The sequence below is a fragment of the Salvelinus fontinalis genome, chromosome 42 (genome assembly GCF_029448725.1).
Source record: "Salvelinus fontinalis isolate EN_2023a chromosome 42, ASM2944872v1, whole genome shotgun sequence".
In the NCBI taxonomy this organism is placed as follows: Eukaryota; Metazoa; Chordata; class Actinopteri; order Salmoniformes; family Salmonidae; genus Salvelinus; species Salvelinus fontinalis.
Window position 1 is genome coordinate 12,532,976 of NC_074706.1, and position 12,287 is coordinate 12,545,262.

The 12,287-nt window shown below is 41.9% G+C and overlaps 1 protein-coding gene across 3 annotated transcripts in view; it reads left to right on the forward strand.

The window, feature by feature from the left end:
• The window catches only part of LOC129840917 (inactive ubiquitin carboxyl-terminal hydrolase 53-like), a 55,694-nt gene extending 43,407 nt beyond the window's left edge, over nt 1-12,287 (forward strand). For all 3 annotated transcript variants that reach the window (XM_055908949.1, XM_055908950.1, XM_055908952.1), the window contains 4 exons: nt 4,760-4,838; nt 4,933-5,810; nt 6,101-6,189; nt 8,068-12,287. In XM_055908949.1, coding sequence (XP_055764924.1) covers nt 4,760-4,838; nt 4,933-5,810; nt 6,101-6,177 — 1,034 coding nt within the window. In that variant the 3' untranslated portion in view covers nt 6,178-6,189; nt 8,068-12,287. The remainder of the gene's footprint in view (nt 1-4,759; nt 4,839-4,932; nt 5,811-6,100; nt 6,190-8,067) is intronic.

Below are 12,287 nucleotides of genomic sequence, written 5' to 3' on the forward strand. Positions count from 1 at the left end.
GGTCGCAGTGGTGGGTAGTATATGGGGCTTTGGTGACAAAACGGATGGCACTGTGATAGACTACATCCATCGCCGAAGTCAAGGATCGGTAGGATAGTCAGTTTTACTAGGGTATGTTTGGCAGCATGAGTGAAGGAGGCTTTGTTGCAAAATAGGAAGCCGTTTCTAAATTTAATTTTGGATTGGAGATGCTTAATGTGAGTCTGGATGGAGAGTTTACAGTCTAAGCAGACACCTAGGTATTTGTAATTGTCCACATATTCTAAGTCAGAACCGTCCAGAGTAGTGATGCTAGGTGGACAGGCAGGTGCGGGCAGCAATCGCTTGAAGAGCATGCATTTAGTTTTACTAGCATTTAAGAGCAGTTGTGGGCCACGGAAGGAGTGTTGTATGGCATTGAAGCTCGTTTGGAAGTTTGTTAACACAGTGTCCAAGGAAGGGCCAGATGTATACAGAATGGTGTCGTCTGTGTAGAGGTGGATCAGAGAATCACAAGCAGCAAGAGCGATATCATTGATATATATACAGAGAAAAGAGTAGGCCCGATAATTGAACCCTGTGGCACCCCCATAGAGACTGCCAGAGATCCGGATAACAGGCTCTCCGATACGCCACACTGAACGCTATCTGAGAAGTAGTTGGTGAACCAGGCGAGCCAGTCATTTGAGAAACCAAGGCTATTGAGTCTGCTGATAAGAATGCGGTGAATGACAGAGTCGAAAGCCTTGGCCAGGTTGATGAAAACCCTCTTATCTATGGCGGTAATGATATCATTTAGGACCTTGAGCGTGGCTGAGGTGCACCCGTGACCAGCTCGGAAACCAGATTGCATAGTGGAGAAGGTATTGTGGGATTCGAAATGGTCGGTGATCTGTTTGTTAACTTGGCTTTCGAAGACTTTAGAAAGGCAGGGCAGGATGGATATAGGTCTGTAACAGTTTTGGTGTGTCTCCCCCTTTGAAGAGGGGGATGACCGCGTCAGCTTGCCAATCTTTAGGGATCTTAGACGATACGAAAGAGGTTGAACAGGCTAGGGGTTGCAACAATTTCGGCGGATAATTTTAAGAGAGGGTCCAGATTGTCTTGCCCAGCTGATTTGTAGGGATCCAGCTTTTGCAGCTCTTTCAGAACATCAGCTATCTGGATTGTGGTGAAGGAGAAGCGGCGGCAGCGGGGGGGGGGGGCTTGGGAAAGTTGCTGTTGGTAGGGGTAGATTAATCAGTGGTCACAGTATTTCCTAGCCTCAGTGCAGTGGGCAGCTGGGAGGAGGTGCTCTTATTCTGCATGGAGTCTACCGTGTCCCAAAACTTTTTGTAATTAGTGCTACAGGATGCACATTTCTGTTTGAAAAAGCTAGCCTTAGCTTTCCTAACTGACTGTGTATATTGGTTCCTGACTTCCCTGAAAAGTTGCATATCGCCGGGGCTATTCAATGCTAATGCAGTACGCCACAGGATGTTTTTGTGCTGGTCAAGGACAGTCAAGTTTGGAGTGAACCAAGGGCTATATCTGTTCTTAGTTCTACATTTTTTGAACGAGGCATGCTTATTTAAAATGGAGAGGAAGACACTTTTAAAGAACAACCAGGCATCCTCTACTAACGCCATGAGGTCAATATCCTTCCAAGATACCCGGGCCAGGTCGATTAGAAAGGACTGCTCGTAGAAGTGTTTTAGGGAGAGTTTGACAGTGATGAGGGGTGGCCGTTTGACCACGGGCCCCTTACGGACGCAGGCAATGAGGCAGTGATCGGTGAGATCCTGGTTGAAGACAGCAGAGGTGTAATTAGAGGGGAGGTTGGTCAGGATGATATCTATGAGAGTGCCCAAGTTTACGGATTTAGGGTTGTACCTGGTAGGTTCCTTGATTAACAGCCATTCGATCTGTTACAAATCTATTACAAAACACACAAAGGTTTCATGACATTTGGAGATTGTCAAACCAAGCCTTCAATACTGAGTAGGTAGGGATGTATTTTCTGTTTTGTCGAGACTGACATACTCTTCTTGGTTGTGGTGTTGAAGACTCAAACCATGATGATAATCGCTCGAAGTCGGTAATCAGTATGCAGTTATATGTTGCTTATTGGTTGTGTGGTGCATTGGCACAAGAAACCTGTTGATGGAAAATTAATTGCATATATTTTATATAATTATAAATATAGCATCAACATGTGGAAAATACGATTTCCCCCTAGCTGATCGTTGTCTGCAGCCAGCTCTGGTCATAGTGTAATGATACAGGCAGGGAGAGTGAGCTTGTGGTCGGCAAACCCTCAACTTTATGAAGTCGATATCCACGTTTATAAACACAGGGTTGCTACAGTTGTTGTTATTTATGGTGGTAATCATTATTTTTGATTTGAGGGGGAGGGTGTGTCATTTTTTTTTCTTCATATTTCAAACTGTCCCTAAAGAGTTCATAACACCAAATCTCTCAGAACACTTGAAAAATTGTGTTGTTCTTACAAAGGTTTAGCGTTATACCTGCAAAATCATAGTAATAGTTCTAAATCAATACAATACATAATGTATCTTCTGTCTATTGTGATGGAAATGTTATACTTAATTTCCATCACACTATCATAGTTCAACCCTTGATAAAATGTCAAACTGTATTATAAGATGACTTTGTATATACATCCGAGCAAAGACAAAATCCTCAGTGTTTTGAAAAGAGAGATACCAGTATTATCTTCCCCTCCCCCATACCAACATTTCAGGGAAACATAGGCTTTAAAAAAGAAGGAAAAACAGATTAAGGGACTGTTCATTTTGATCCCCTGATTTAATGGTGCTAGATTATGGCCAACTGAATATGGGGGCAATAGGCCCTAAACGCAAAGGACCTTTGTCATGACTGCAGAGCCCTGGTGAGTCATGCAAAATCAAGCCCTTCAAATCTCTTACGTTCTAATCTGCACTAGCTATTTTTTTTAAAACATGACGATATCCGAGAAGAAATCGCAAAATAAACCTAGTGTGGAAGTAGATTTTGAGCCGAGCTAACAAATGGCCTACCGTTGCTACTGTAAATAGCAGTACTGTAAGTGACACGTCAAAATCTATCAGACGTGTGTAGTACTGTAGGTCTCTGACTATTTTCCACACTGATAATGAGGGTAGGCAAAATATAAAAATACAGTAACATCCTGACTCAATGATTTGTTGTTGCCATGTTGAGAGGTAGATTAAACCTTGCTTAAGGTTTAATCTTGCCTAAACCTTGCCTAAGCTCGACCCTCTTGACTTTGTCTCCTAGAGGGAGTTTGTTGCGCTCTGCCTCGATAGCTAGATTCTAGATTTGTAGATTCTGTGCTCGCTATATCTTTTGACAGGATGCACAAGTCCTATGCGAGTTTGAGGGTAAAGATGACCTTCTATTCACATTTTATCCCATGTGTATTTGATGATGAATATGATATTCTATGCCATTGTATCTTATGTGTATTTGAGGGGCCAGAGTATGGCATTTTAGTCAAGTTTTATCCTATGTGTGTTCAGAGGCTAAAGAAGACATTTTAGTCACATACAAATAAAAAATGTAAACGCTGTATGGGTGAATAAACGTACACAGAATGTCAATTTGGATTGTGCGCTGGTTGACTGTTGGTCTCTAGAATGCCAAAAAGTTGATTTAACCTGTTCACCCATTAAGCCCCTTCACATTCATTAATCTGACAGTAATCCCCAAATGCTTGTTCAGATGCCACAGCTGGACTTGTTTCCGCCTTAGTCATTGTTGTTAATATGTTAGCTTATGTGTAGAGCGCTGTGTGCTCCAGTAGGATATGTTCCCCGTAAAATATATAAAAGCTAAGCTATTCAAAGCTTTGATTGCAACTGAATCAAGTGCTGGCCCTTTTTTTTTACATTTTCATGTGATCGAGTGTTGGCTGCAAGCACTCTTTCATAGTTTTATGCAAGAGCATAGAGTTGAACATGTTTTATCCCTTCACCTGAATATGTTAGCTTATAGCAATGCTTCCTTCTGCAGTCAACCTGTGTGAATCTAGAGCCAAACCGACTCCCACAGGTTTTATCCTTGCATGGACCTCTAGGTTAGTGGCAGGAAGGGAAAAAAATGACGCTTCTATTTTTAAAGTGGATGAATTTAGCATGCATACTGCCTCCTGCTGTGCTGACCGTCTGCCGATTGGTCGATCCAGCAGCAGGGTCAATGGCGGTGGAGATCAACCCTGTGCTGCCATCGTGCATCAGAAAAACAGAACTGCTTTTACTCTCCCAACTCACTGGCACTGTGAGACAAATAGGCCCGTCCCTATTTCTCTTACTCTTTTTCTCTCTTTCTCTCTGTCTGTGTCTGTCTGTCTACCTGCCTGTCCATCCCTCTTTCTCTTTCTTTCTTTCTCTCTCTTGCTCTAATGTCTCTCCTGTGTGTTGCTCTGTTCGTTTTTTTCTCTCCTCTGCGATTAGGTGTTAGTTTCTATGTCTCTCTAGAAAATGGTGGTTTAAATGAAAATGTCAAATACTTATTCCTAATTTATAAATCATGAATAAACAGACCTGATTAACTGTTGATTTAATTTATTCAATGGAATCACCCCCAAGGTGTATTACTTTACCCTTCTGGACAAAATATCAAGATTTATCGTGGGGGGAAAACTATCCAGACTTTATAAATAATGTAAATAAATAACTCCATAAAATGTTGGTGATTGCATAATTTTGGGGTTTCATTTTCATTTTGTCCTAAGCAGTGATTGTGTTAATTTCAGCTGTGTCTATTTTTCTTCTAGGCAAACATCAACTGACATCTCAGGGAAAGAACTGTGACCATCAAGTTCCACATCTCCTGAAAAGTAGTCCAAGTTCAAGGTAATGTTATGTTGATACGTTTAATGTTGTTAATTGTCAATGTGTACATCCATATTTTGTGCACTTAAAAAGTATATTGTGTTCTATTCTACAGACGAAAATGTAGATACAGCCCCGGTAGTTCTAAGAAAGGAGCTGGTCCAGAGAGGGATGCTAGCTCCTCAGACAACAGGAGCAGTCACATGATGGAATCACCAGAGATGAGTAACAACAACAGAGGTGGTCACCATGGCGATAGCCCCGCCCTGCGGCGCTTGGGTAAACCCAGCAGCTCGGAGTGGAACAGCCCCGACAACCTGTCTGGGAATCTCTCGGAACCAGAGGACAGTGCCTACCGCTCGAGCAACAGCAAGCCCCTTCTGTCCGAGTCGCCATGTCCCCCCCACCACCTGGCCTTCCACCAGCCCCCCCATATCGAACTTGAAGAGCCCTCATCTCAACATCAGCCCGCCACACCACCACTGCCTCACCCCAAAGCCGCCCAGCAAGCTTCCCCTCACCAGGGGGATGTTGGCCGCAACTGCTTCCATCCCAGGCTACTCCAGGAGCCCTCCCAGACCAGCCCCCGGCCCAGCGTCTGGCCCACTCCGGCCTCACATTCCCCCAGCCCCAACCGGAGGTCGGAATCCAATGGCCCTCTGCAGAGGCCCTCGTCGGGTGCCAGCTCCAAGTCGGGCTCGGACCCAGAGAGGAGTAACCCGTCGTCGGGCGAAAGTGAAGAGAGGCTGCCCATCTGCAGGCCACCTGGAGCCGAGTCAGCGGCAACCCAAGGGGTTTCCCTCACCACGTACTTCAGCGTGGACAATTGCATGACGGACACGTACAGACTTAAGTACCATCACCAGCGACCCCTCCTACTCTCGGCTATTGTGCCCCGAGCACCGACGGAGCCCCGAGAACACCCCAGCCACCACCTGCACCCCGCAAACACACACTCCATGCTAGACCCATCCAAAACCCGGCCTGATGCAGGTAAGCTTGGACAGTCACAGCGGCTTGTAAAAACACCTACGGACATTCATGTACAGTACACTGTTCCAAAACGTACACTGTTCCAAAAATGTTCTCCTCGTACTGTACAAGTGGTCTCAACAGTAAAATTACAACTCTAATAAAGCAAAAATATTAAAGCATCCAAATATTTTAAATTCTGACATCTGCCCAAAATTTGCTCTGTACATAAAAAAAAATAAAAAAATCCATGTGTTTTTGCATTGAGTTCATCTGTATCTATATTGTTTTATTTGTTTCCTCGAAAACAGGCCATAACAGCAATAAGCCCACTGCAAAATGGAACCCAGTGACAGCCAAAGGACTGGACGAGCGTGGCTATTTGTGATGGTATTACCTGGTAAGTGATAGTTCCTCTCATCAGCACTTTTTTGATGGCTCCACTACCAGATCCTTCTATGAATACAGATGCAGTTTATTTTGTACAAGCATTACTGCACGGCATGCTGCACTCGCCTGAGACAAAATCAGTGAGAGATTGGCAGACACAAAATCATTTCATTTCCCTGTAGATGATGATAATGCATGACATTTCTCATTTTAATTTAATGCAGTAAAAAATATTTATTCATCTGTATACCAGACCTTAAGCTGTTCAATACCACTACTCAGGACAAGCACTGACTCTGCTACTTATTGAGGAAATATTTGCTTACAGTAACCATGTTTCCATCCACCGTTTTTTATACGACTAAAGTCATACCGTATTTTAAAAAACACGACAGCTGTGATGGAAACAGTTTCGATACAATTTTATAAATGCCGACAGATCGTTTGTTTGTTCGACCTGGGAATTATTTTGTCTGTAAAATGTATCATGCGAGAAATGGTGGTGGAAACACCTTTATGCACATGTATCGATATAATAACCATCATATCGAAGTAAACTTGGAGTCACGCGATGATATAGTGGGTGGTCCTCCCACTACGACTCGGTAAACCATGCAGTTTATTAGGCTACAGATAATAAGTGATGATGAACTTCACATGGTGGTGAAAGTGCACATTGATCTTGATGCTCCTTTACAATGTATATCGAATGTCTTACATTTACATTTACATTTAAGTCATTTAGCAGACGCTCTTATCCAGAGCGACTTACAAATCTTATTCTGGTGACATGATGATCGATGCTTGACTGCCATTTGACAAATACACATATTCTCGCTCTTACACATAATAATCTCCTCATGTAGACTAGCCTACCCGCACAGACTACCCGCACTGTATCTGAAAGTTGCTGGTTGAAAATACAATCTACACATGACCATATTATCAGCAGGTTTGCATGGGCGGGAGTTTCGGTTTTAATGGTGACATCACCATGCGGTGAATTGACCAATAACAAAGAAAGTCCCAAACCTCTGTGCCAGTGACAGCTAGTTTTCAGTTTTCCCCTCCCCACTCAGACCACTCCCAGACCTAGCAAATCTTTGGTTGAGAAGCTTTTTTTTACTAAAAAGCAATTTTTTTCCCATTTTAATGGAAATCTATTACAGTAAGGTACTTAATTGCTACCCAGAAACTATTTGATATTGATAAATTAACAGCTGCATTGGGCCTTTAAGAAATGCACTAACTAAGCTGCTCTGGATAAAAGTGTCTGCTAAATGACTAAAATGTCAACTTAAACAAGCAAAAACAAGAGCTGAAAAATGCACAACCAATAAACCAGACTTGTGTCAAATACATAGGTCGAAATACTTTAAAATATATGTTAATCAGAAATATTTTGTTTGTGTGGTGCACTTCTTTTACTGTTGCGTTGGTTTCATTGTACTCAACCAAATGAAATGTATTTGAATGTATTTGAAAATATTTGACATTATATATTTTACCCAGGTCTGCAGTACAAGAAGTGTGTAAGGACAAGAAAGGTTTTTAGTAACAAGCTCTATAGCACATTGGTAATGTGGGCCTCTGTAGCTTAGTTGGTAGAGCATTGTGCTTTGAACACCAGGACAGTGGGCCTAGTGGTTAGAGCGTTGGGCCAGTAACAAATGGTTGCTGGACAAATCCCCGAGCTGCCAAGCTAAAAATCTGTCGTTCTACTCCTGAGCAAGGCAATTATAACCCATAAACAATTTATGTATGCTTTGGATAAAAGTGTCTGCTAAATGGCATTTCTTTCTTGGAAATGTACTCATGGCGTACTCATGGCGTACACATACAGTATGATCCATATCATAATAATCTACTGTCCTCTTCTGACTCATAGGTCTGATGTCCATGGAAAATACTCTATTGAACTGGATGCCAAAGAGTCTGCTGACTGGAAAAGTGTTGCTCCGAGAACTTCAATTGAAATCAGTGTCAAATGCCAAATCACTGATGCACTGTGGGTTACATAAGTACTTATATGTATTTTGAAGTAAGATACAGTTTGATAGTCCACTGTCAGAGAGAAAAATGTTTATGTATGTTGATAGATGAGTTGGAAGTTGGAAAGGGCAGCCCAAGGCATAATACAGTCCAATATAATGATAACCTGTTGAATATACACTTGCTACAGTGTGACATTGACCTCTGGGATCAAGAGGTGTACCTTTTGGTTTAAGGTAATTTGCATCCCTGATTGTGTGGCCAACACACATTGTATTTCCGAATATGAGCACCAAATTCAGCAATCTCAGAATACAAACACAAACATTGTGTTTGTATAGTTGTTATCCTGCTGAATAGACAACTGTTACAATGTTAGCCAACCTGCATGAGGACTTATAAAGAGGTAACAATAGTGATGTGTACAGTATGGGCATGCGCATGGCATACTTTACATTTGTATCCAACCGACATCCAAATTCCAATTGGTTTATGTTATTGGGTCTACTTAAATTATATCTTCACTTTTTTTGGGACCTGCCTCAATTTTTCCACGTACAGTACCGTGCAAGTACTTTATAGGCCAGGAGAGACATCAGATTTATTTCAACCACTGCTAACTTGATCAACTTCAGCCACTGCTAACCAAAAAGTAAAAGGAATGATAGGGGAAAGCTCACTATGTTCAGAATTTGTTGCAAAATCACCTCTAAGTAACTTCAATCAATCAAATATATTTATAAAGCCCTTTTTACATTAGCAGATGTCAAAAAGTGTATATACAGAAACCCAGCCTAAAACCCCAAAAGCAAGCAATGCTGATGTAAAAGCATGAACCTAGGAAGAAACATAGAGAGGAACCAGGCTTTGAGGGGTGGCCAGTGCTCTTCTGACTGTGCCGGGTGGAGATTATGAGAATACATGGCCGTTAAGGCCAGATCGTTCTTCAAGATGTTAAAACGTTCATAGATTACCAGCAGGGTTAAATATTAATCACAGTGGTTATAGAGGATGCAACAGGTCAGCACCTCAGAAATAAATGTCAGTTGGCTTTTCATGCTCGAGCATTCACAGGTTGAGACAGGTCGAGAGGGTTGAAAGAGCAGGTCCGGCATCAGGTAACCGGTTCGCTAAACAGGTCAGGGTTCCAGGCAGAACAGCAGAAACTGGATCAGCAGCACAACCAGGTGGACTGGGGACGGGGACAGCCAGGAGTCGCCAGGACAGTTAGTTGTGAGGCATGGTCCTAGGGCTCAGGTTCTCCGGGAGGGGAGAAAGCAAAGAAAGATTGGAGAATTAGAGGGAGCATACTTAAGATCACACAGGACACCAGATAAGACAGGAGAATTACACTAGATAGGACAGACTGACCCTAGCCCCCCGGCACAAAGACTATTGCAGCATAGATACTGGAGACTGAGATGGGGGGACACGATACCTACGATACCCCCGGACAGGGCCAACAAGGCAGGATATAACCCCACCCACTTTGCCAAAGCCCCCACACCACCAGAGGGATATAAACAGACCACCGACTTACTGCCCTGAGACAAGGCGGAGTATTGCCCAAAAATATCTCCCGCACCGGACGAGCCCAAGGGGTGCAAAACCGGACAGGAAGATGACGTCGAGTATAGTGAAAAAAGCTAGACCCCTCCTAGGGACGGCATGGGAAGTCAGTGACTTAGCCCCAGTAATAGGGTCAGAGAGAATACCAGTGGAGAGAGGGAACCAGCCAGAAAAAGACAGCAAGGGTGGTTTGTCACTCCAGTGCCTTGCCGTTCACCTTCGCACCACTGATTTGAAGGTATTTGAGTTGATTTTGTCGTGCAATGTTGAACATGGTGAGCAAAGCCCCTATCAATCCCATTGTTAGTAGTGGCTATTTAAACAAATCAAAGCTGTGGATGACAGCTTCTCTGGCTCCGTAGACTACTTTCAGAGTAAGTGGAAAAAATAGAGGTAAGTCTGAAAACAGTGAAAATCTCCTTTAATTAAGTTGTCATTATTATTTTTATTTATTTCGTGAAGATAACGGTAGGGATTCAATATGATCACGGGTTATAGCTATTGTAGCTTTTAAAGGAAATGTTCCCACATTCACGGAGATCTTATTCACGGTAAGTGCTGTTAGTGTTGTCTCAATCGGAAAAATAGCATAGTGTCCCAAGGTGTGGAATACTAATGTATTCAAGCATGATAGTGTCAATATGTTTTCGTCAATGCCTATAACCCGCGATCAGATTGATACCGGGCCCAGGTGTGGGACACTATGCGAGCATGATTGTGTCTATATGTTTTTGTCAATGACACCCATAGTATCGCAATTTATTAAGGTGCAATTTATTACAATTTTGATGAAGATGATAGCAAGTTGTCCTCTAGATGTTTATGAATGAAGCCAAACAAATATCATTCACATTATAATTCATTTTATACCGTTTTCATTGTATAAGTCGGGTCCTTTCCTGTCAAAAACCAGGAACCATAACTTCTACTTATTGTCATGTTTTTTTTAGATACATAATTTTGACATTTAACATTGTGAATACAAAATAGGAAAACATTTTTTAAATTTAAGTAGTCTTAAGTCAGTTAAGAACAAGTTCTTATTTACAATGACAGCCTACTGGAGAACAGTGGGTTAACTGCCTTGTTCAGGGGCAGAATGACAGATTTGTACCTTGTCAGCTCGGGGACTCAATCCAGCAACCTTTTGGTTACTGGCCCAACGCTCTAACCACTAGGCTACCCGCCTACGTATTAGGTAAATAACCCAATGGGAAATGGCTTCAGTTTTGGTGATAAAAGAACCATTCAGATAATTTTGTGCAATGCTAGTGTATAAAACTTTAAAGGCCCACTGTAGTCAAAGTCTAGATTTTTCCCGTGTTCTATATATATTTCCAAACTGTGAGGTTAGAATAATACTGTGAAATTGTGATAATTGTAGTGTAAGAGCTGTGTTGAGCTGTTTGAAATTACTCAAATTTCAGCCTGTTTTGGTGAGAGGGAGTTTTGGCCTTCCATGGTGATATCACCATGCGGTAAATTATTTTTTTGACCAATAAGAAAGAGAGTTCCAAACCTCTCTGCCATTAACAGCAAAAACACCATTTTGTAGTTTTTTGTAGTTTTCCCCTTCCCACAAACACTTCCAGACAGTCCTAGCAAAATTCTTGCTTGAGAAATTGCTATTTTCTAATAAGCTATTTTTGTTTCTTTTTGACCATTTTAATTGAAAACAATCACAGAAACGATTTGATATTGAGTGGCTGCATTGAACCTTTAACACTTCATAGTTTAACACTTTATGGGTGACATTTTCTTCCCACAGAGTAACACTTTGCTTATTTTATATAGGTGGGATGGTACTTTATCCACGGTGATTTCTGAACACTGCAGCTCATGATTTATGTTGCAATTTTGCAGCATTTGGACATTGCCTTGGATCACATGCCATTACATATTGAAAATGTTATAGGTAGCTTGCTCATGCAAAGTGCTTCTTTGTGAGAGGAAAATGTCACATTCCAGATATCTCAACTCCATTGCCTGTTATAAAAAAATTGCAACAGAGCTACATCTTGGTTTTATGGTATTTAAGTCATCAATGGACAAAACCACATTGCGGCTAACTGGGGATACGTACAGTGCCTTGCAAAAGCATGCATCCCCCTTGGCGTTTTTCCTATTTTGTTGCATAACAACCTAAAATTTAAATTGATTTTTATTTTTGTATTTCATGTAATGGGACATACACAAAATAGGTCAAATTGGTGAAGTGAAATGAAATAAATTACTTGTTTCAAAAAATTTAAAAACGGAAAAGTGGTGCGTGCATATGTATTCACCCCCTTTGCTATGAAGCCCCTAAATAAGATCTGGTGCAACCAATTACCTTCAGAAGTCACATAATTAGTTAGACTGTCTACAGGTGGACTTTATTTAAGTGTCACATGATCTGTCACATGATTTCAGTGTGTATATATATATTTCTACGCCTGTTCTGAAAGGCCCCAGAGTTCGCAACACCACTAAGCAAGGGGCACCACCAAGCAAGCAGCACCATAAAGACCAAGGAGCTCTCCAAACAGGTCAGGGACAACATTGTGG